Genomic DNA, 23390 nt, shown 5'->3' with positions numbered 1-23390 from the left:
GGTGTTGCCTTTTTGAGTGGACAGAAAAGTGTAAAGAATTGTGGTCCTAATGCTGTCAAATTGTATTGTCATAGGTAAACATTATAGTCAGCAAGGACAAGATGAGTCAAAAGAGACCCTTCCTGTACGATACAATGCTGTGGCTGTCCTGTTATAATGACTAAGCTGTTTACCTTTTTACTTATTTTGCATGATCAGCTCTATGCCATAGAGTGCAGTGAAAATTCACTAAACTGGTTCCTAAATGGCAGGTTTAGAATGCTGAGGCTTGCCCATTATTCAATCCTTATTAGAAAAATAACTGGTGATCTCATTGAAATTTAGCAATTCTTTAAATGGTGAATGCACAGAAGATATTCTTCAAGGCTGAGGAGTCCTGAACCAGAGATCTCACCTTGTGAATAAGAGTGAAGTGAAACAACTTCTCTCAGCATTCTTGGATTTCTTTGCACTGGAAACTCATTAATGAGTTCATTCGAAACTGATCAATAGATTTTTCGATATTAAGAGAATTGAAGGGTGTAGTTAAAGTGCTGGAAATGGCAGAGAGAGCATTCAGCAGTATAGCATAGGAAGAGGCCCTTTGTCCTACAGTGTCTGTGCTGACCGTGATAACAAGTTGTTAGTCCATCCTGCCTCTCTAAATGCCACTCTTGTATCTGTTTCTACCACTATCCCTGAAGCTTAATTCTAGGTACCTACCAGTCTATTTAAAAAAAAAACTTGCCCCACACATCTCTTTTAAATGTTCTGCTCTTATCTTAATAGCTATGCCCTTTCGTATTTAATATTTCTGCTGTGGGGGATGGGGAGTCTCTGATTCTCTGTATCGCTCATAATTTTAAAGACAGCTACCAGATACCCCCCTCAGCCTCTGATGCACCAGAGAAGACAATCCAAGTTTATCCAATCTCTCATTATAGCTTATCTAATTCAGGCAGCGTCCCAGTGAACCTCTCCAAAGTCTCCATATCCTCTTTCTAATGTGACAACCAGTATTGCACATGAAACTCCAAATGTGACCACTGCATCCTAACTTTCTGATTGATGAAGGCAAGCATTTCAAACAATTTATCAACCTATATACTTTTGTGTCACTTTCAGGGAACTTTGGGCGTGGGCATTAAACTGTACATCAGAATTCCCCCAGGTCCTGCTCTTAATTTTTCCCTTCCATTTGATGTCCTAAAATACAACATCTCAAAATTGTCCAAATTAAACTCCCATCAGCCATTCTCTGCCCTTATCAGGAACTAATCTATATCATGCTGTATGCTTTGACAACCTTCTTCACTATCCACAGCTCCACCAATTTATGTGTTGTCTACAATCATACTGATCAAATTATCTACAAACCCCATTTCCAGAAAAGTTGGGATATTTTCCAAAATGCAATAAAAACAAAAATCTGATATGTTAATTCACGTGAACCTTTATTTAACTGACAAAAGTACAAAAAAGATTTTCAATAGTTTTACTGACCAACTTAATTGTATTTTGTAAATATACACAAATTTAGAATTTGACAGCTGCAACACACTCAACAAAAGTTGGGACAGAGGCGTGTTTACTGTTGTGTTACATTAACTTTCCTTTTAATAACACTTTTTAATCGTTTTGGAACTGAGGATACTAATTGTAGTAGATTTGCAATTGGAAATTTTGACCATTCTTGCTTGATATAAGACTTCAGCTGCTCAACAGTCCGTGGTCTCTGTTGTCTGATTCTCCTCTTCATGATGCGCCATACATTTTCAATAGGAGATAGATCTGGACTGGCAGCAGGCCAGTCAAGCACACGCACTCTGTGTCTACAAAGCCATGTTGTTGTAGCCCGTGCAGCCCTGGCATTGTCCTGCTGAAATAAGCATGGACGTCCCGGGAAGAGACGTCGCCTTGATGGTAACATATGTCTCTCTAAAATCCTAATGTACGCCTCAGAGTCAATGGTACCTTCACATACATGCAACTCACCCATGCCATGGGCACTGATGCACCCCCATACCATCACAGATGCTGGCTTTTGCACCTTTCGCTGATAACAATCAGTATGGTCGTTTTCATCTTCGGCACGGAGAACTCGATGCCTGTTTTTCCGAAAACTAGCTGAAATGTGGACTCATCTGACCACAGCACATGGTTCCACAGTCTTTCGGTCCATCTGAGATGAGCTCGGGCCCAGAGAACTCGCCGGCATTTCTGCATAGAGTTGATGTATGGCTTCCTCCTTGCATAATACAGTTTCAAGTTGCATTTCTGGATGCAGCGACGGACTGTGTTAAGTGACAATGGTTTTCCAAAGTACTCCTGAGCCCGGGTGGCTATAATTCTCACAGTAGCATGATGGTTTCTTAGGCAGTGCCGCCTGAGGGCTCAAAGATCACGTGCATTCAACAGTGGTTTCCGACCTTGCCCTTTACACACTGAGATGTCTCTGAATTCTCTGAATCTTTTCACAATATTGTGTACTGTAGATGTTGAAAGAACTAAATTCTCTGCAATCTTGCGTTGGGAAATGTTCCTTTTGAACTGACTAACAATTCTCTCACGAATTTTGGCACAAAGGGGTGAGCCACGATCCATCCTTGCTTGCAAAGACTGAGCCTTTGATGGACGCTACTTTTATACCCAGTCATGATACCTCTCCTGCTAGCAATTAGCCTGCTTAATGTGGAGTGTTCCAAACCGGTGTTACTTGAATATTCCGTGCACTTTTCAATCTTATTTTAACTCTGTCCCAACTTTTGTTGAGTGTGTTGCAGCCATCAAATTCTAAATTTGTGTATATTTACAAAATACAATTAAGTTGGTCAGTAAAACTATTGAAAATTATCTCTTTGTACTTTTGTCAATTAAATAAAGGTTCACGTGAATTAACATATCACAGATTTTTGTTTTTATTGCATTTTGGAAAATATCCCAACTTTTCTGGAAATGGGGTTTGTAAATACTTGTCAAAGTTATGTATCACAAACAGAGCTCCCAACATTGATCCCTGAGGAACACCACTGGTCACAGACATCTAATCAGAACAACACCCTTCCATTACTATCCCCTGTCTTGACAGGCCAGTTCTAAATCCGTTCTACCAAGTCACATAATCCCATACATCCTATTGTGTTTTAGTGTTCAATAAGGGGCCTTGTCAGATATGTTATGAAAGATCAAGTAAACGTCAGTCCTCTTCATCATCACTTCAATATACTCAATCAAGTGTGTAAATCCTATCCCTAAAAATCCTCTCCAGTTGGTTCCCTACCACTGATAGATATTCTACTGATCCCAGAGGAAATTATACTGTCACGGTAGCATTATAACTGAACAGATATACAAATATTAGAAGAGGAAAAAAAAGTTACCTCAGCTAATTGGAGGGGTCATCACTTCCCCAGCTATAGGTTGACTCATCATAGAGCCTAATGGCTGAGGGTAAGAATGATCTCGTATAGCGCTCTTTGAAGCAGCGCAGTTGTCTTAGTCTGTTACTAAAAGTGCTCCTCTGTTCAGCCAAGGTGGCATGCAGAGGGTGAGAAACATTGTTCAGAATTGCCAGAATTTTCTGTTGGGTCCTTTGTTCTACAACAGCCTCCAGTGTGTCCAGTTTGACTCTGATAACAGAGCCTGCCTTTCTAATCAGTTTATTGAGCCTGTTGGCATCACCCATGTTGATGTCATTGCCCCAGCACACCACCGCATGGAAGATTGTACTGGCAATAAGAGTCTGGTAGAAGCTTACTAGTGTATAATTTCCTGAATTGTCCCCACTTTCCCTCCTCAGAATTCTGCAACAGTCCTCGCCTGTGATTGGAGAGGACACAAAGACCTTGATCAAGTCCTCTCTTGGCTCTCTTAATAACCTACAAATGATCTTATAGGGCTTGGAAAGTTAGCCACTTTATTGGTTCTCAATTGAGCCTTTTGAAACTCACCAGCACACCCTATGCTGATCCCACTGTGCTTTTCCTTTGAGAATACCAATGTAAAGTACTTGTGTGGTATCTTGTCCACATCCTCTGGTTCAAGAATTATTATGTTTTTGAATTCTCCATACCTCATTTTTTACCAAAGAATATAGAGCCTCTTTATTTATTTATTTAGTCAGTCATACAGCTCAGAAACAGGCCCTTCAGCCCATCGCGTTTCATACATTTACACCATTCTTCTTGTCTCTCTATTTACTGACATCCCATCATCTCCCCTGCTAAATCCTGTGGTTATTTTGTCACTCATTTACACCGATGGAAGTTGAGAGTAGCTAGTTAACCTCCCCACCAGCAATATCTGGAGAAAGCCAAAGCACCCATGGAAAGTCCATAGGGTCATGGGAAGAAGCTGCAGCCTGCACACATGGTACCCATGACCTGGATCCAAGGCTGTTGAGGCATTCCTCTTGTCCAAGCTAAACCGCTCCATATTTCCGGTGCTGAAAATCATTTGCTATCTCTGTTATGCATTTATCAATGAGGCTCAGTTTTGTTGCAGTAATCCTTTACTCGTCTCAAAGCATCACATCCACCCTACTAACATCTTGTATCAAATGCAAATTTTGAAACTGTTTCCAATTCTAATCACAAATCATTAAATAGTGATTTAAACAAAACTTCCAGCATTATTCTGCCTGTTACGCTAATTTCCTCCGTGCATCAATCTGGGTGTGTCGGGTAAGGATTTCCCCCATAATAACAGACCACTGCTGGAAGTCCAAACCATATGTTTGAAGTCTCTGGATTTATCCTAAATTAATCATTTTGGGATTTTGTTAAATTGCTGATTGGAATCGGCTATTATCTGAACTGGTGCTGGTAGGGTAATATAATTAAAGAGGGAAAAAGATAAACTCTGGAAGAACTCAGCAGGATTGGGACATGCATAGTTTTGAACGGAAATGTCAACATGTTCTAATGCCTCCACAGTTGTTATTTGACCCAATGAGTTCAGACAGCTTTTGCTCCAGATTCCAACATCTACAATCTCTTGTGTCTCCTGAGGATAGGGTCTGAAGGATGAATGATTTCAAACTGTTTCAGAAGTAAAGCAGAGTTGTGTGGCAAAGACATAATAAATAGATCAGTTAGCCTACATTTCACTGAACGTGTATTTGGCGTCTGAATTGTTAACGAGTCTTCAGCTGTCGTGGCTCTCCATATTGTTTGCCTCTTGATTCCTTTTATTGTATATAAAAGCAAGGATGTAATGTCGAAACTTTATAAAGCACTGGTGAGGCCCCACTTGGAATATTGTGAGCAGGTTTGGGCCCCTCATCTTAGAAAGGATGTGCTGAAGCTGCAGAGGCTCAAAGGAGGTTCATGAAAATGATTCCAGATTTGAATAGTTTGTCATGAAGAGCGTTTGATGGCTCCGGGCTTGTATTCACTAGAATTCAGAAGAACGAGGGGTGACCTCATTGAATCCTATCAAATGGTGAAAAGCCTTGATAGAATTCAAGTGGATGTGTGGAGGGGATGTTTCCTGTGGTGGGAGAGTCTAAGACCAACCTCAGCTTAGTGGGGCATCCTTTTAGAATGGAGAGGCGGTGGAATTTCTTTAGCCAGATGGTGGTGAATGTGTGGAATTCTTTGCCACAGGCAGCTGTGGAGGCCAGGTCTTTATGTGTATTTAAGGGAGAGGTTAATAGATTCTTGATTGGTCAGGTTTTGAAGGGATGCAGGGAGAAGGCAGGAGATTGGGGCCGAGAGGAAAATTGGATTAGCCTGATGAAATGGTGGAGCAGACTCGATAGACTAATTCTGCTCCTGTATCTTACGGTCCTACAAAATACCTCACTCTAAATTGAAAGTTGTGTCTCGTTAGACATGAAACATTCACAGTTGGAGAATTAAAATTAAAATAACTCAAGGGTGCATCCAGTGGTGACCATCTTGTCCAGCATCTTTGACAGGGTATATCTCATCTACACTTTAAGGATGCAAACCAAGGTAATAATTAAGTGTCAGATAAAGAGTTGAACCCAGAGTAGTATTGTTCACAAAAAATGTTCTGCCAATAAGCTGCAAACAATTTCCTAAAATATCCATCTGATACCAGACAATTTGATACTCATGTTGAAAATTCTTCTGCCTTGTGTATCATCTTACTTTATAATTTTGATGATGGCTTTCTTCACATACTTTTCTGAAATGGTTCAGTAATTAGTAATATACAATCAAGTTTTGCATAAGCTATTGTCCTTTGAATAGGTATCTACTTTAAGAAGCCTTATAAAAATTCTAAACACCAGAGACTATGCAGATGCTGGAAGTTCTGAGTAGCACATACTACTTCCTTTCCAGTCCTGATGAAGGGTCTCTGCCCGAAACGTTAACCCTTTATTTCTTTCCATATATGCTGCCTGACTTGCTGAGTTCCTCCAGCAGTTTTATATAAAAATTATGCTTGTTTTAACTAGATTAAATTTCACTCATTGCAGGCCATGCCAAACCTGGATTTAACAACATTATTTTCCTCTCATTTTGCAATCCCTGATGCCCATTGTGATCAACAATAGTATTTGTTCTGCCTATTCTCATCAATAATGGATCAAAAGATGAGCAGAATATAAATTTTACAAAATCTTTTTCACTGTCTTTTTCACTCAGGAGCAAGCAGTCGAGCGTGAACACGAACGAGATGAATTCCAGCAGGAAATAGAAAATCTGGAAATGCAGTTAAAACAAGGATTAAAATCACAAGGAGTTGGTGAATTTACCGTTTCTAAGGTATGTCTGCCACTTCAAATTACATTCTGTATATTCTAATTCAGAAACCCTATTCCCATTTCTAAACAGAAATTTTCTTTCTTCTCCCACAACCCCTCCAAACCTGAAACATGGATATTATAGAATGATTATTTGAGCCTTCAGGTATGAGTAAATGTTGCCTTTGTTCAGTAACAACCTGGCTGCATGCTGCTTTGCTCCTAATTACTTTCCACTGGCATTTCTACCTTCTGATGCATCTAGTTTCTCTTGTAACAAAGATTGCTTTTAAATCCTTCACCTAGATTTCAAATGCTTTGAATAGTCTTTATGCTAATAGTCGTGACCTGCTTTGGTAATTCTGAAGTTTTTGAGAAAGTAGTGAAGTTTTTAAAAATTTGCAGTAAGAACTTGAGTGATAATTGATCTAGAATAGAAGTAGAACTGAATTAAGTAGTATTGAAGTGATGAAGCAATTAATACTATTGTCCCTCATCTTCAGTAACCATGGGTTGAACCAGACTTCTGGTACAGAATTTGTAGAATTGGTAGTTTTTGTAACTGTGCTTTTCCCCAGGAGTTGTAGCTTCCTTCCACATCCCATTAATGTCCTGGTTGGTTGCTTAATTGGCCCCTTTATACTACCCAAAGTTTAAGTGGCATAGTTTGGGGGACAGCAATCAGTAGACATATAAAAGAGAATAAGTTGTGTGAAGAAATCCGAGTGATGGGCCAGCATAGACTTGCTGGGCTGAACATCTTCCTTCCATGTCATAAGAAAATTGATAAAAGTAAGATGAGTGTGTTGTGGTTTTGGTTAAGTATTAAATCAGCACATTGTTCTGCAGTACCTCATTTCATAAGGATTGCTGTGATGGAAGGCGTGGAAGATATTATGACTGATCAAATAACAGGAAAAAGATCAGGTTAAAAGCTAAATTTACTAGTAAGTTTCCTGCTGATCTAGTTTATAGAATCTTCTAAATAGAAAGTTGCAGATATCAAATGGGATTGGTCCTTCAGTAAAAACATCTTCATCAATGCCCTTGTCCTAGTGATTTTTAGATGGGATGTATCAAAAGTGTTCCATACATTTTTTCCAAAAAATCAAATGCAGTGGATCCCATCGGTTAATGAAAGCAACCTCTTATTTGGACAGCTCTTAAAGACCAAAAACTAATTGAAAGATAGCCGGGATTCTCTTTGTTTATTTGGGACACTGTGCAGCTTAATTGGGGCAGGAGATCTGCTGAACAGGTTCTAACTAGTGTTGGTCATGTGTGCTTGTGTGGCCATTAGACACTACAATGTGCTTAGAGCAAACAGTTTTAAAATGGCATGCATTTGTGTCACTGACAGTTGGCAAGATGTACACTATAAGACAGTTCAGAATTGTTTTTCTCACTGTGGTTTCAAGCATTCAGGCTTGGAAATGCCAGAGACGGTTGGGAGTGAAAATGCAACCGTTTCACTACTTGAGCAAGTTAGGAACTATGAAGAATTTGAAGATATCAACAGTCATCTTGAATGTTGCAGTGATTTGGAGGTACAATTGTCGAAAGCATTATGAAGACAATCCATTATCTGCACTAGGTGTCTGCATTGACTTCATTCATGTGTGCGCTGGATGAATTCCATCAATAACTGAGGAACTGATATACAATTTTATAGTACTGAAGTACCATTGGCAGTGTTCTAATTTGTTCTCTATTTCATTTAAGTACATAATTTGTTACTCAATTTGTTTTTTTTTTAAATGCCTTTTTAACTATTTCCGTGAAACTTCAACTAATTGGAGCACAGGTTTAATTGGACCAAAATGTACTGGTCCCAATGTGCCCTAGTTAACCAGAATCCACTGTAGTCATAAGGTCAATTCAAGCAGAGATACACTGGATGTTGAAGATTATAACCCACAGCTTTTGATTTGTGCAGATTATTTAATTTTGGCTGATGAAATTGTTGATAAAGTGCTCCATGCGCCAGTTTCTTTAACAGCATTTTTCTTTATAAAGAACAATGAAGTCTGAGCGATCTGCAGGAATACCTGGTGACAGTGCTGACTAAATGGATATATAGTCTCATAAATATCAACTTTGTATGTGGCAGAGGCAGTGATGTGACAAGCTCATATTAACTGTGCAGGTGACCTGTTCTTAGACCAGCTGTATTTAGAAAACAGTCTAGAGGTATATATACTCAGGGGCCACTTCATTTGGTACCTCCTGTATCTAATAAAGTGGCCACTGAGTATGTTTGTGGTCTTCTGCTGCCGTAGCCCAACCACTTCAAGGTTCAACTTGTTGTGCATTCTGAGATACTTCTCTGCACACCACTGTTGAAATCTATAGCTATTTGAGTTACTGTCATTTTCCTGTTAGTTTGAACCAGCCTGAATATTCTCGAAGTTTAAAGTACATTTATTAAAGTATGTATACTGTATACATACTGTATACCTTGAGATTTGTCTTCTTGCAGGCAGCCACAAACAAAGAATCAAAATAGAACCCAGATTTTTAAAAAACCCACACAACAAAGGTTGTCAAACACCCAATGTATGTGGGGTTGGGGGGGTGGGAAGAAGAGAACAAATTGTGCAAAAATAGACAAAGCAGATACACAAAGCATTAACTGCGAAGTCACAGCTGCGGAGCCAGTTCAGTGCTGAGGGAGTGAAGCTGGCCCAAGAGGTCAATGTCTGTAGGCCGTATCCATGGAGCCAGTTCAGTGCTGAGGGAGTGAAGCCAGCCCAAGAGGTCAATGTCTGTAGGCCGTACCTATGGAGCCAGTTCAGTGCTGAGGGAGTGAAGCTGGCCCAAGAGGTCAATGTCTGTAGGCCGTACCTATGGAGCCAGTTCAGTGCTGAGGGAGTGAAGCCAGCCCAAGAGGTCAATGTCTGTAGGCCGTACCTATGGAGCCAGTTCAGTGCTGAGGGAGTGAAGCCAGCCCAAGAGGTCAATGTCTGTAGGCCGTATCCATGGAGCCAGTTCAGTGCTGAGGGAGTGAAGCCAGCCCAAGAGGTCAATGTCTGTAGGCCGTACCTATGGAGCCAGTTCAGTGCTGAGGGAGTGAAGCTGGCCCAAGAGGTCAATGTCTGTAGGCCGTACCTATGGAGCCAGTTCAGTGCTGAGGGAGTGAAGCCAGCCCAAGAGGTCAATGTCTGTAGGCCGTATCCATGGAGCCAGTTCAGTGCTGATGGTTGCAGGCCACATTTGCAGAGTCAGTTCAGCTCTGAGGTGAGTAAACCTCACGGAGTAGTGAGGTGAGCCTTGGTGCCTTGATCAAACTGCACAAGTAATTTTTAAAAAAGTAAACAAAAACACATGGAGCATGAACTGGAGAGTCCCTGAAAGTGGCTCCACGGCTGAAAGAGGCAGGTGCAGCCCGTTTGGCGTAGAGGCGGCTGGAGCCCGCTCAGGAGTCTGATGGCTACAGGGCAATAGCTGCCCTGGAATCTGGCAGTGTGGGACCCAAGGTTTCTGCACCTCCTGCCCAATAGTGATGCGAAAAAGAGACCAGTCAAATGCAGGCAGATAGCGCTGAACACCTGTTTGTTTTCTGTTCTCGGACTTCTTGATTCTAATCTTGCTCAACTTTTCAATCAGTGCGGAGTAATGGAGCTGACTACATGTTCATCTTCCCGTATCTGTGCTCTCGAGAGTCTAGTTTGCCACATACGCTAGGAGATTGTAAAAGCACCAGATCGCTTAGTCAGTTAAAAAGTGCATCCTTGAAAGGGCAATTACAGGCTGAAGACTGCAGCGATCACAGTTCAGAAAAAGTATACCTACCTGAATATCTAGTAGTTTTGTGAGTTGTCTGCCATTGGTCACTGACACCTTCTCTGACCTCTCATTAACAAGTGTTCTTGCCCACTGCTTCTCACTGGATGGTTTTTGTTTTTGCACCATTCTCTGTAAACTCCAGAGACTGTTGTGTGTGAAAATCCCAGGAGATCAGCAGTTTTTGAGATACTCGAACCACCTTATTCTGATGTTTGGTCTGCATAACAAAACAACCTCTTGACCATGTCCACATGCTTTAATGCAATGAGATGCTGCCACGTGATTGGCTGATTAGTTATTTGTATTAATGAGCAGGTGCACCTAATAAAGTGGCCACTGAGTGGATATCTTCACTGTAATCTAGCCCAGGTACTTTGACAATGCCTTTTGGGGGAAGATGGTTTGCTTAAACCTATTTCGGCTTGCAGTGATGGGTTTAATAGGGCTAATACTGACTGAGCTTTTTCTATCCATTGCTAATCACAAAACCCCTTCTCACTCAAAACATATGCAGCTTTTTTTTGGATAATTCTTGTTACCGTTTTTCTAACTGGATCAATCACAAGAGTTTTGCTTCTTGAAATTTTCCAAAAGCCCCTGCCCATTATTGTAACCAAGTTTCTCTGTAAACGATTATATGGATAAGTTACAACACTTTGCACTAACTTGTTAAATTTCATCTGCCAGTCCTTGACCCACTGTCCCAGCTGATCTAGATCCTTGAATAACCTTCTTCACTGTCCTCCATACCTCCAGTTTTGGTCATCTACAAACTTCATTCTCATCCAAATTATTATAAAAGCTGATATGCAGCATAGGCCCAGCACTGGTACACCACTGGCCACAGGACTCCAATCCGAAAAACAACCCTTCACTACCACCTTCAGATTTCTACCACCAAGTTAACTTTGTGCCCGTTTGTCCAGCTCATCCTGGATCCCATGTGTTCTTACCTGGCTCATCCTACAATGCAGGATCCTGTCAAAAGCCAATATAGACAAAAATCTACCAATCTCGTTAATTTGCTGGTCACACCTTCAAGATAATTCCGTCAAATTCTTGAGACCTGAATTCTCCACACATAGAGCCATACTGACTATCCCTAATCAGTTCTTGCCTTTTCCCCCAAATTATTTCTGGCATACCAACCTGAAGTTCTCTGGCTTCCTCTTGCAGTTCTTCTTAAATAAGGCATAATATTAGTAATCTGATACATCACCTCTGGCTAACCTTGACATAAATATCTCTGCCAAGGCTCCTGCAATTTTTCCCAGTCCTAGGATACACAGTGACAAGTACTGGGTATTTATACAGCTATGCAATCTTGTTAGTTTCTTTCTGGGGCAGTAGAACAGTCTTAAATGTATAGACTTGGAACTATAAATCTTCAAGAGCTTGGTTAAAAGCATTTAAGTTTGCTTTCTAAAGTATATAGTGTAAAGCTATTTCAGTTGACTGATTGATAACTAGCACTAACCCTAAGGTAGAAGATTGGGAAGCTTTTAAAAGCTAACAGAAGGCAACTAAAAAAGCCATAAGGAGAGGCAAGATCAAATATGAAAGTAAGCTAAACAATAACACAAAAGAGGATACGGAAAGTTTTTTTAGATGTATATTACACTTCATCCCACTAACTGCAATTTTGCCCTATCATCTGCCTGTCTTTCCTCATAGTCTCATTACTCACCACATTTACTTATCTGTCAACTGCCCCTTCTTCAGCCTGTCCTCCGGTTCATGTCCCCCTGCCAAACCGGTTAGAATACACTCGACTATGCATCTATAGACTTTTGTCAAAGTTTGAGATGATGCGCTGTAATGAGGACCAGGTCATGGCCCTCCAGTTTCTTCCTCCTGTTGTTCTGCTGAAGCTGATTGCTAGTGGCACCATGCAAATAGATTTCCAATCTCCCTCCTACATGCCAGTTTGTAGGCACCTTTGATTCAGCCAACAATAGTAGCGTCATAGGCAAACTTAATTAAGGCATGAGAGCTATACATAACCACACAAACATAGATATAAAGCGTGTAAAGCAGAGGCTAAGCCCACAGCCTTGTGGTGTTCCTGTGCTGATGGTGATTGTGGAGGAGATGTTGCCACTAATCCCTACTGAAGTTTGTATGGACTTAGTGATTAGTTTTGAGGGGATGATGGTATTAAATGCTGACTTATAGTAAATGAAGAGCATTCTGATGTATGCATATTCACCAGGCAGATGTTCCAGAGCTGAATGAAGAACCAATGAAATGACATCTCCTGTTGATCTGTTGTGACGCTAGGCAAATTTAGGCAGATCCAGTCACTCCTCAGGCAGAAGTTGATATGCTTCATGACCAACCACTCAAAGCACTTCATTACAGTGGATGTAAGTGCTTCTGGGCGATAGACTACCGGCACAATAGCCGGCCAAAGAGGTGAAATCACAGCGTCACTGGGAGTTGTGGTGGTTCATGACAGTGCTTCCATGTTCTGGCAGTTAAAGTGATCATAAAAGGCATTGAGCTCATTTGTCATTTATGCTGCTTGGCTTGTGCTGTGAAGGAGATAATAGCTTTCAAAGATTTATACAAGACACAAAAGACTGAATGAACAGAGGAACTGAAGAACAAAGTGATGTTTCAGTTCAGTGACCCATCATCAGAACACTTCTGAACGTCTATTTTTATTTTAGGTCTTCAACATTTGCAGCTTTTTGCTTTCAGTTTTGTGAGATGTAATGATGTGGTTACTCTGAAACAAAAAATAATGTAATTTACAAACCTCCCTGGTTTTATTTTTTTTTCTGCACTTTGACAGTGCATTAGCTCAAGGTTGAATATATTTATTGTGGGGTTTTGAAGTAAGTTGCCTGCATAAGTGAAAAGGGTTTAGGGATAAAAACTATTTGTTGATATTTTTGAAGTCCAAGCAGATATTCCATTCAAGACTACACCATTTGGTTAGTCAATTATTCAAAGCTGGTATCTGCTAGTACTCTTTTTTTCTTTTACTTTAATTCGTTTGGATGATATGATAATCATCAAATTCTCCTTGAAGTGATCTACTTGAACTGTTGCATTCTGTCTAATAATGCTTTTATTTGTAGAGCTGTTAAATTGAATCTGCCCGTGTTGAGGTATAGCAGCAATGAAGCAACGATGAAATATTTTCAATGCAAGATAATGTGATTCTTATTACAATACAGGACTTTTAGCCCATCATATCCATAGCAGCTCCCAACAGCAGCGCAATCGAATCATTTGCATTCACTGTTTTGATTGGAATGTTGCAAGTCATTCTCTCATGTTCTCAATTTTAAGTTGACTTGTTCCTCCAAGTGGCAAAATTATGGGTAGGGTTTCTACTTTCAAGATTCACAATCTAGAAATCTAGGAATTTTGTAGTAGCTATATGTTATTAATCCTTCCAAATCTTGCTAACCAGTAGGTTAATTAACCAAATTAACTTCTCCATTAAGTGCTGAATTGTACTACTTGCGCAGAGCCATTTCTAATGTAAGTAATGCAATGAACAAAGTTTGTGTAGTTGTTGAGCTTCAAGAAGACTTCCCCAACCAATGTGAAATATTGTAAGAACTCTGCTTACACTCAGCATTTATGTACCTGTGCATTTTCCTCTTAAGCTGGAAACCATGGAGGCACAAATTCGATCAAAGACTGATGACTATAGTGTACTTTTGCTGACTAAGGAACGTCTCGAGCAAGAAATGCAGGAACAAAGTGAAGAAATAACCAAATTGGAAGCACAGATCAAAGAGCTTGAGGAGGCAGCATTATCACATGCTGATTCAGAAAAGCGAATTGTTCAACTTGAGCAAGAGATCCAGAAAATGAGGCGAAAAGAGGAAGAACTATCACAGGTAATCTGCTTCAGCAATTGTATCTTTTCAAAGATGCACTCCAGCACAATAGGGCGAACGTTTGCTCAGTTTGGTAGTGAGGAAATTCTGTGGAGGAGAAAAGCTGATATCCTTTCTCCTCATGACAATCAGGATCAGGTTAATTATCAGTGACTTGTAGGTCAGGAAATTTGTTTTGCAGCAGCAGAAGAGTGCAAAAAGTTACTATAAATTACAAAATAAATAATGCCAAAGAAGGAATAATTAAGTAGTGTCAACATGTTCGTAGACTCGTCAGAAAACTGTTGTTAAAAGGGAAAGAAGCTGTTCTTAAATTGGTGCATGTAGGTCTTCAGATTCCTATACCTTACTTTTTCCCTGATGGTAGTAACTCAAAGAGGACATGTCCCAGATGGTGTGGGTCCTTTCAAAGAGTTTAAAGCTCTGAGTGTCATGAGGCTAAGTGCTCTCGAAATGAATGCTAACATTGCATTTGCTTTCCTTACTTACCAACTCAACCTGAAGTTAACTTTAAGGGAATCCCGTACTAGGTCTCTGAAGTCCCTTTGCATCTCCATTTAGAAAATAGTCAATGGCTTTATTCCTTCGACCAAAGTGCATGATCGTACATTTCCCCACACTGTATTCCATCTGCCACTTCTTTGCCCATTCTCCTAATCTGTCTCTGAGCCCTTCTGCAGACTTCCTGCCTCCTCAACACTGCCTCCCCTCTGCCTAGAGTACTGTGCAAGTCTTTAAGGCACATCTTGGAGCTATGGTGCCTCAGACTTTTGCACAGTACTGTGTTAGTCAACGTGGAGCAGGGAGCGAGTTTGTAAATCTAGTGGGAGTAAAGGATGTTGGATCTGGTGATGGTGGAGCACTGCAGGAAGGGTATGGGGCAGGTGGCAGAGGAGGAGTGTGGCGTGAGGGGGCGGCACAGGTGTAGACAGACCCAGCCCTGAGACACCAGGCAAGGACGTTTGATTACAGACAATTGGTTTATTGATCTTTACAGGATGTCCCTTTGGCGCTTCCCATCTTCCTTCCCCTTTTTGCAACAATGCCTCCCCTCTCCTTGTCCCCATTTCTACTCTCAGTCCATATCAGAATCAGGTTTATCATCATGAAATTATTTTTGAGGCAGCAGTGCAGTGCAGTACTATAGTATTGCGATACTATATGTGCAAAAGTCTTAGGTACAGTTGCTATATATATCTGTATAGTACAGTATATATCTTTGTATCATCTGCAAACTTGTCCATAAAACCATCAAACCAATCATAAGTAATTCGATCATAAATTATATCAACTAGTGCATCAGCTTGAAGGTGTTTGGCTCCTTTCTCTTTCCAGCAGGTCACAAGCTAAAAAGAAAGCTGAAGTAAAAATTATAGAAAGGATAATTTACTTTAATCAATTGAGTTGATTTGAGATCTAAAATTTCCTGAAGAGTTTAAACAGGATTGATACAGAGCAAATATTTTCTCTTGATGGAGGATCAGGGTGCGAATAAAAATAAGATGCCACCCACCCATTCAAGAGAGAAATGAGTGAGAACTATTTCTTAGGAGTCATGAATCTTTGTAACTCACTCTGTCCAAACTTCCAGTGAAGCAAGGAGGTGAAAAATTACCAAGGTTAGAAGGGAATTTAGAGTAGAGGCTGCGGGCAGATTAGTGATAATTTTACAAAATAGAGGAACAGATACGTGCTTTACTGCTCCTAACTCTTGTGTTGATCTGAAGTGAAATTATATAAATATAGAAAATGAATATTATCTGAAACAAAATTAAGTTTAATGAATCAAAATAAGGTGTTTCTTTAAAAAGGCATTAGCAGAACCAATATATTGTATTTTTGACAGGACAAGGAATCTCTGCAGCAACAGCAATATAGTAATCTGATGCAGATCTCTGCTCTACAGTCAAAACTGGATGAAGCTAGACATAGAGTACCTGCTGAAGGACTTCCTGATCAGGCACTGAAAGAGCAGTTACAGAATGAACGACAAGCTCTCCAGACGAAGGAAGAGAAGGTACAATTGAGGGAAACAATTTTATTCATTCCATAGTACAATGGTTTATTAGACTGGTCCACAAATTCCTTATTAGCGTTTACCTGCCATGTTTACCTTCCTTTGAAACGTATCTGCAGTCAGCTGCTTTGTAATCTTGGTGATCAGTTCTGTGCAGTCCTGGTGTTCTTTAATACAAATCATTCCTGAATGGAAACATTACCCACAAATATTTGGAAGAAGTCACACCTCAAAGTAAAAAGAGTGAGTTTGAGAAATCAGAAACTGAAAATGTTGGAAATGTACAGCAGGTCAGCTACTGGCTATGGAGAGAAAACCAGAGTTTTCATCAGACTGCAACAGTGTAGGATTTCAGTGTTGTGTGGAGAATGAAACTGATAAGCAATTGGAAGTTTTACTCTCTACACCTACAAACCAAGTATACAACCAGCTAAAGAGAAGAATAATTATTGTTTGAATTTCTGGTCAGGAATTATTGAAGATGCAATATTAATGCAATGAATATCTTTATTTTTGCACTTCAGCAGAATTCACAAAAATCTCAGTTGCTTTGAGTTCAGATATGACCCCAATGGTTTTCTGTCATGGACTTCATGAAATCATAGAATTACCATTTGATGCAATATCACCGCTTCAGAAATAATCAATTTGCTTTAATGCACAATCGGCAACTCCCCCCAACCCTCCCCCCACAGAGGTGGCAAAGGATCTGATGTGTGTTTCTTCCTTTCTCTCAATCTTCCATTTACAAGTTTAAACATTTTTAAAAAAATCTTGAGGTATTAAGGAACATAGGTGAAAATTGTTCAAATGATGTTCTCTTTAGTTGGGTCTTGATTGCAATAAATGGTTGTACATCCCTGAGTAAAATGTTTCTAATGTTCATTAAGATAAGACGCATGCTGGAATTTGTGCGGTACAATATTCATTATCGCTTTAAGTAATGTAATGTATATTTTGTTATTTTCTAGATCCAAATCCTTGAGGAGCAACTTGATCAGTTCCAAGAGGATTTAATGAATAAAAACGACGAGATGCTCCAATTAAATATGCAGCTGGAGATACAAACAAAGCAGTCAGCAATGGCAATTAACCAGCTCCAGGAGGAGAATATCTGCTTAAAGGCAAGTTTATTCCTTCTGAATCTCTGTTAGTAAAAGATGCTTGTAAATCACCAACCCAAAATGCATGTCTTAACAAAATATGATCACTGCTGGTTTTTACCAAGCATTGTATTTAGGACTGTTACCAAATAATCTATTGATTTGCATCTTCCAACACATCTTCCTATCATTCCCAATGCAGGAAGATATAGCTAGCCTCCAAATGCGTTTGGATTCGGAAGCAGATAAAGACAGAGTGCCAGGATTACAGCTGCCTCATGCTTTGCTGCGGGAGAAGAACCAGGAAATCGATGAGCTAAAGGAACAGATCTTTAAACTACAGAAAGAAATGGAAAATGCTATAGACAACAAGGTAACCATGAGCTTACAATAACTCTGTGAGATGGCTTGGTTAATGCACTACATAAGTTAGTTAAATCTTAATGCATATATTAAGTATTGAATTGAGTTATTCTTCAGTTTCCCAACATTCCTCTTAATCTTCACTTCTAACTACTGCATCTTCCTGATGAGAAACTTCAAGACCTTCCAGAGCAGTTTACAGTCTAGTATTCACACTCAGTGGCCACACCTGCTTATTAATGCAAAGATCTAATCAGCCCATCATGTGGCAGCAACTCAGTGAATAAAAGCATGCAAACATGGTCACGTGGTTTGGCTGTTGTTCAGACCAAACATCAGAATGGGGAGGAAATGTGATCTAAGTGACTTTGACCATGGAGTGATTGCTGATGCCATCTGAGGTGGTTTGGGCATCTCAGAAACTGCTGATCTCGTGGGGTTTTCACACACAACAGTCTCTGGAGTTTATAGAGAGTGATGTGAGAAATAAAATCCATCCAGTGAGCGGCAGTTCCGTGGGTCAAAATGCTTTGTCAATGAGAGGGGTCAGAGGAGAATGGCCAGATTGGTTCAAGCTGACAGGAAAGCAAGAGTAACTCAAATACATATGTAGTACCGCAGTGGTGTACAGAAAAGCATCTCTGCATGCACAACACAGTGAATCTTGGAGTGGATCGGACTACAGCAGCAGATTACACCGGTTTCACTCTTCTACCTGATAAAGTGGCCACTGAGTGTACGCTACATTAAGAGTAAAGAAAGAAAGTACTGGAAATAGCCAGCAGGTCAAGTGAAATCTTTCATGTCAGTGTCACATTAGACAGTGAATGTATTACTGAGTTAGTAATTTATAAGGAAATATAAAAGGCAGAAAGGAGTGCTTGGAGGGTAATGGATAGGGAAGTCCAAAAGGGAATATTTGTGATTTGCTGGAAGGTAGAGGGATCAGATGACAAAAGGGGCAATATGTCACATCAGCAGGGAATGATAATACGGCAATTAAAGAAACAAGGGATCATTGCTGTTGCAATATTAATATAATCAGATTTATCTTTTTATTGTAGGCAGTTGAGGAGAAAAATGGTGAAATTGAAGAGCTGAAAATTCAAATTGAGCAACTCAGTGTTGACCAAGAAAGATTACGTCAGACAAAAGAAGAGGAGATTGAGCATCTCATTGAGGTTATAGAGAAATTACAGCAAGAGCTGTCACTACTGGGTCCAAACCGCCATGAAGTCAGTGATTCTCAAGAAGACCTTGACATTTTCAACTTGGAAGAAGAGTCTAGATCAAATGCAACAACCTGTAGAGGACTGAGTGACAATCTACAGCAGGAGCTGGCATTTAAAGCGGTAGATAACAGAGGTGCTGGAGACTGCAAAGAAGATTTTTATGTGCAGTCAGCAGAGCTTCAGAATCAGGTGGAGAAGATGACAAAAGATTCCTCGATGCAGTTGTTGGATGAAAAGGAGGTTCAGCTCCAACAGAAGGTAGAAGTACTACAGACCAGCCTTAAAAACCTGCAGGAGATCAATCAGCAGCAGCAGCAGGAGCTTGTGTCACTTCGTCTGCAACGCAGTGGTCTTCAGGAGGACAACAGTTTGTTGAAGACGCACATCTCCCAAAGAGATGCTGATGTTTCTCTTCTCTCATCACGAGTCCAAGAATTAGAAGATGCTCAGAATGAAAGGGAGAAGCTCCTGCAAATGATTGAGAAACAAAGGCAGGAAGTATTGGAAGAAATGGGACTATTACCACCAAAAATAGTGGAGCTTGAACAGGAATTGGCAGACAAGACTCTTCTGTTCCAAAAATGTAATGATGAATTACAGACCTTGCGTTCTGAGCTTGTGGAGCGTGATTCACTGCTTGAAACATTGAAACAGAATGGTGTGAATCTCCAAGAAGAAATTGAGCGGTTGCAGGATGAATTGGCCAAGCAGGAGGCCCAGAACAAAGCATTAAAAGACCACTTAAGCCAACTTGAGAAAGAGCAGCAATCAGTTAGCAGAATCCCCACTACAACAGAAATAAAGGTGAAAGATGATCTCCTGGTAAGTCCGTTGTCTACTTGAGATGAACGATTGGACATTTTTGTTGGATACTTAACTTTTAGAGTGACGATTTGCACAAACTTAACAGAGTATACTTAAGTCTGTGTCCTCTTTATAAGAGGTAAAACAATTTTAGTTTTCTCAGCTGTTGTTAAAGTAGTAAAACAACTACATCCCACAGAAGCATCTAACTCTGGATATTTCATTAGAACAATTACTAAGAGTAGCTGCTTGAACCTCAAGCACAATTCTGCTAAATTATGGCTGATGACCCAATTTAATTTTCTATCACAATCCCTATGTCAGTCGATTTGTCAAGTATCCAGTAATCTGTTGGTTTTAGCTCTGAATGCATTGTATCTAAGCCTTCAAGGTATTCTAACTTTAAAAAAAAAGATTCACTGCATTCTGAATGATCCCCATTCTTACTTTGACCCATTGATTCCTCGTTCAGTGTACCTCAGCAACAAGAAACATCATTTCTGCAGTTACCTCAGAAATGATGTTTTCTGTTGCTGAAGAATCTTACTACACGTCAAGATGGTACCAAGCTGTGGTCGGCGTCAAGTTAATGGTGCAGACTTATTATCCTTTAACTTGATATGTTGCCCATAACAGAGTTTAAATTGGTAATCAATATTTAACTGTGGTGTGTGTGACCTGACTGATAACTTCCTTGACCAGCCAACTTTGTTTGAGAAGATGCTAAGTGTGAAGACTGTTATATTAAAAAAACATTTGCAATGAGTGCATGTTATTTTACTCATAATATTTTCATTAAATCAATGTTTTTTGTTGATCTCTGGAGGAAATACTGAAACTGGTATGTACTAGCGATCAGTAAGTCTAAATGTTCAATTTAAAATGCTGCACTGCCTTCAGAATTACTAATGGGAATTGTGTGTTTCCTGTTTCCAAAAGCAGGAGAAGCTGAGGCAGATGGAAGCTGCCCTGCAGCAGAAAGAGATGCTCATCACCCAGCTCAGCACTGAACATGCAAAACTTCAAGCAGATCTTTCTGCAGTTAAGGAAGAGCTGAACTCCAGTGCAGAGAAAGTTGAGAAGTTGCTGGAGTCTGAACAGGTGAAAGTGATTGAGATTGAGCAGTTGTGCTGTATTAAGATGCCCCATGCGTAAATTTAATGTTAAGCTATGAATTTTGGAGGACTCAAAAAGAGTTGCATTAAAGTCCTCCAGATAAATCAAATTTGCTTGAAAGTTGAATTATTTTTTCTGTTTCAGGGAATGATGTAACATTGGTAAATCAAAACCAGCAAAGCCCTGGAAAGTACAGCATGTCCCTGCATCTTTACTTTTACCTCAGAGTTAGTTTGATGCGGATGTTGTCATGCTGGATAATTTGCTAAATGGCAATGTGAACTTGGGCAGTAGTTAAGGGCAGAGGGGTGTGACTGTGGGGACTTGTGAATGTGGTGGTGTTGGAAGTGTAGCCTTTTATTTACTAACAGATACAAACTAGCTGCTGCCATGGTCTTCTCTGTGGAAGACACGCTGAAATTTGAGTGTGTTTGGGGCAGAAGTGAGTGCAGTTGCCATTATTAAGGAGAAGGTGCATGGGAAGCTGAGAAGTCTGAAGTTACCTGGACCAGATGGATTACACCCCAGGGTTCTGAAGGAGGGAGCTGAAGAGATTCTGGGGGCATTGGTAATGATCTTTCAAGAATCACTAGATTCTGGAATGATTCCGGAGGACTGGAAAATCGCAAATGTCACTAATAGAAAGGAGGAACACAGAAGACAAGAAATTAAAGGTCAGTGAGCCTGATGTCAGTGATTGGGAAGATGCTGCAGTCCAGTTTTAACAATGAGGTATCTGGGTACTTGGAGGCACATGATAAAATAGACCAAAGTTAGCGTGGTTTCCTTAAGGGGAAATCTTGTCTGGCAAATCTGTTGGAACTCTGTGAGGAAATAACAGGCAGGATAGGCAAAGAAAAGTTAGTGGAAGTGGTTTATTTCAATTTTCATAAGGCCTTTGACAAAGTGCTGCACATGAAGCTGCTTAATAGTGGAAGAGCCTGTGGTATTACAGGAAAGATACTAGCATGGAAGGAACTGACTGGCAGGAGGCAAAAAATGGGAATAAAGGGCATCTTTTCTGCATGGTTACCGATGACCCCTGGTGTTCCACAGTGGTTGGTGATGGGGCCACTTCTTTTCACGTTATGTGTCAATAATTTGAATGATGGAATTTAAGGCTTTGTGTCCAAGTTTGCAGATGATATGAAAATAGGGGGAGGGTTAGGTAATATTGAGAAAGCAAGTCTACAGAAGGACTTAGACAGAATGGGAGAATGAGCAAAGACGTGGCAGATGGAATACAGTGCAAAGAAGTGTATGGTCATGCACTTTTGTTGAAGGAGTAAAGGTGTATACAGTTTTCTAAATGGGGAACAAACTTGCAGGTTGAATCGGTTGTAAGAAAGGCAAATGTAATGTTAGCATTCATTTCAAGAGGATTAGAATACAGTTATATTAATAGCAAAAAGATAGTGAGGGATAAGATTGGTCCCTTAGACAATCAGAGTGGGCAACTATGTGTGGAGCCAAAAGAGATGGGGCAGATTTTGAACAATTTCTTTTCTTCGGTATTCACTAAGGAGAAGGATATTGAATTGTGTAAGGTAAGGGAATCAAGTAGGGAAGTTATGGAAACTATGACGATTAAAGAGGAGGAAGTACTGGTGCTTTTAAGGAATATAAAAGTGGATAAATCTCCGGGACCTGACAGGATATTCCCTAGGACCTTGAGGGAAGTTAGTGTAGAAATAGTAGGGGCTCTGACAGAAATATTTCAAATGTCATTAGAAATGGGGATGGTGCTGGAGGATTGGCGTATTGCTCATGTGGTTCCATTGTTTAAAAAGGGTTCTAAGAGTAAACCTAGCAATTATAAGTCTGTAAGTTTGTCATCAGTGGTGGGTAAATTAATGGAAAGTATTCTTAGAGATGGTATATATAATTATCTGGATAGACAGGGTCTGATTGGGAACAGTCAACATGGATTTGTGCATGGAAGGTCATGTTTGACAAATCTTACTGAATTTTTTGAAGAGGTTATGAGGAAAGTTGACGAGGGTAAAACAGTGAATGTTGTCTATATGGACTTCAGTAAGGCCTTTGGCAAGGTTCTGCACGGAAGGTTAGATAGGGAAGTTCAATTGTTAGGTATTAATATTGAAGTAGTAAAATGGATTCAACAGTGGCTGGATGGGAGATGCCAGAGAGTAGTGGTGGATAACTGTTTGTCAGGTTGGAGGCCAGTGACTAGTGGTGTGCCTCAGGGATCTGTACTGGGTCCAATGTTGTTTGTCATATACATTAATGATCTGGATGATGGGGTGGTAAATTGGATTAGTAAGTATGCAGATGATACTAAGGTAGGTGGCGTTGTGGATAATGAAGTAGGTTTTCAAAGCTTGCAGAGAGATTTAGGCCAGTTAGAAGAGTGGGCTGAAAGATACGGATGGAGTTTAATGCTGATAAGTGTGA

The 23390-nt window shown here is 40.1% G+C and overlaps 1 protein-coding gene across 7 annotated transcripts in view; it reads left to right on the top strand.

Annotated features, from left to right (window-relative positions):
• Window positions 1-23390, top strand: part of pcnt (pericentrin) — a 215085-nt gene that overhangs the window by 127380 nt on the left and 64315 nt on the right. For 3 of the 7 annotated variants that reach the window (XM_073046379.1, XM_073046380.1, XM_073046377.1), the window contains 9 exons: window positions 6597-6716; window positions 6840-6860; window positions 8113-8241; window positions 14104-14340; window positions 16187-16357; window positions 17329-17481; window positions 17663-17833; window positions 18888-19877; window positions 20799-20960. In XM_073046379.1, coding sequence (XP_072902480.1) covers window positions 6597-6716; window positions 6840-6860; window positions 8113-8241; window positions 14104-14340; window positions 16187-16357; window positions 17329-17481; window positions 17663-17833; window positions 18888-19877; window positions 20799-20960 — 2154 coding nt within the window. The remainder of the gene's footprint in view (window positions 1-6596; window positions 6717-6839; window positions 6861-8112; window positions 8242-14103; window positions 14341-16186; window positions 16358-17328; window positions 17482-17662; window positions 17834-18887; window positions 19878-20798; window positions 20961-23390) is intronic. The other 4 variants (XM_073046383.1, XM_073046381.1, XM_073046378.1 and 1 more) reach the window with 3 other exon arrangements.

The sequence above is a fragment of the Hemitrygon akajei genome, chromosome 5, assembly GCF_048418815.1.
Source record: "Hemitrygon akajei chromosome 5, sHemAka1.3, whole genome shotgun sequence".
NCBI classification, from domain to species: Eukaryota; Metazoa; Chordata; class Chondrichthyes; order Myliobatiformes; family Dasyatidae; genus Hemitrygon; species Hemitrygon akajei.
This window is presented reverse-complemented; position numbering and strand designations above follow the sequence as displayed.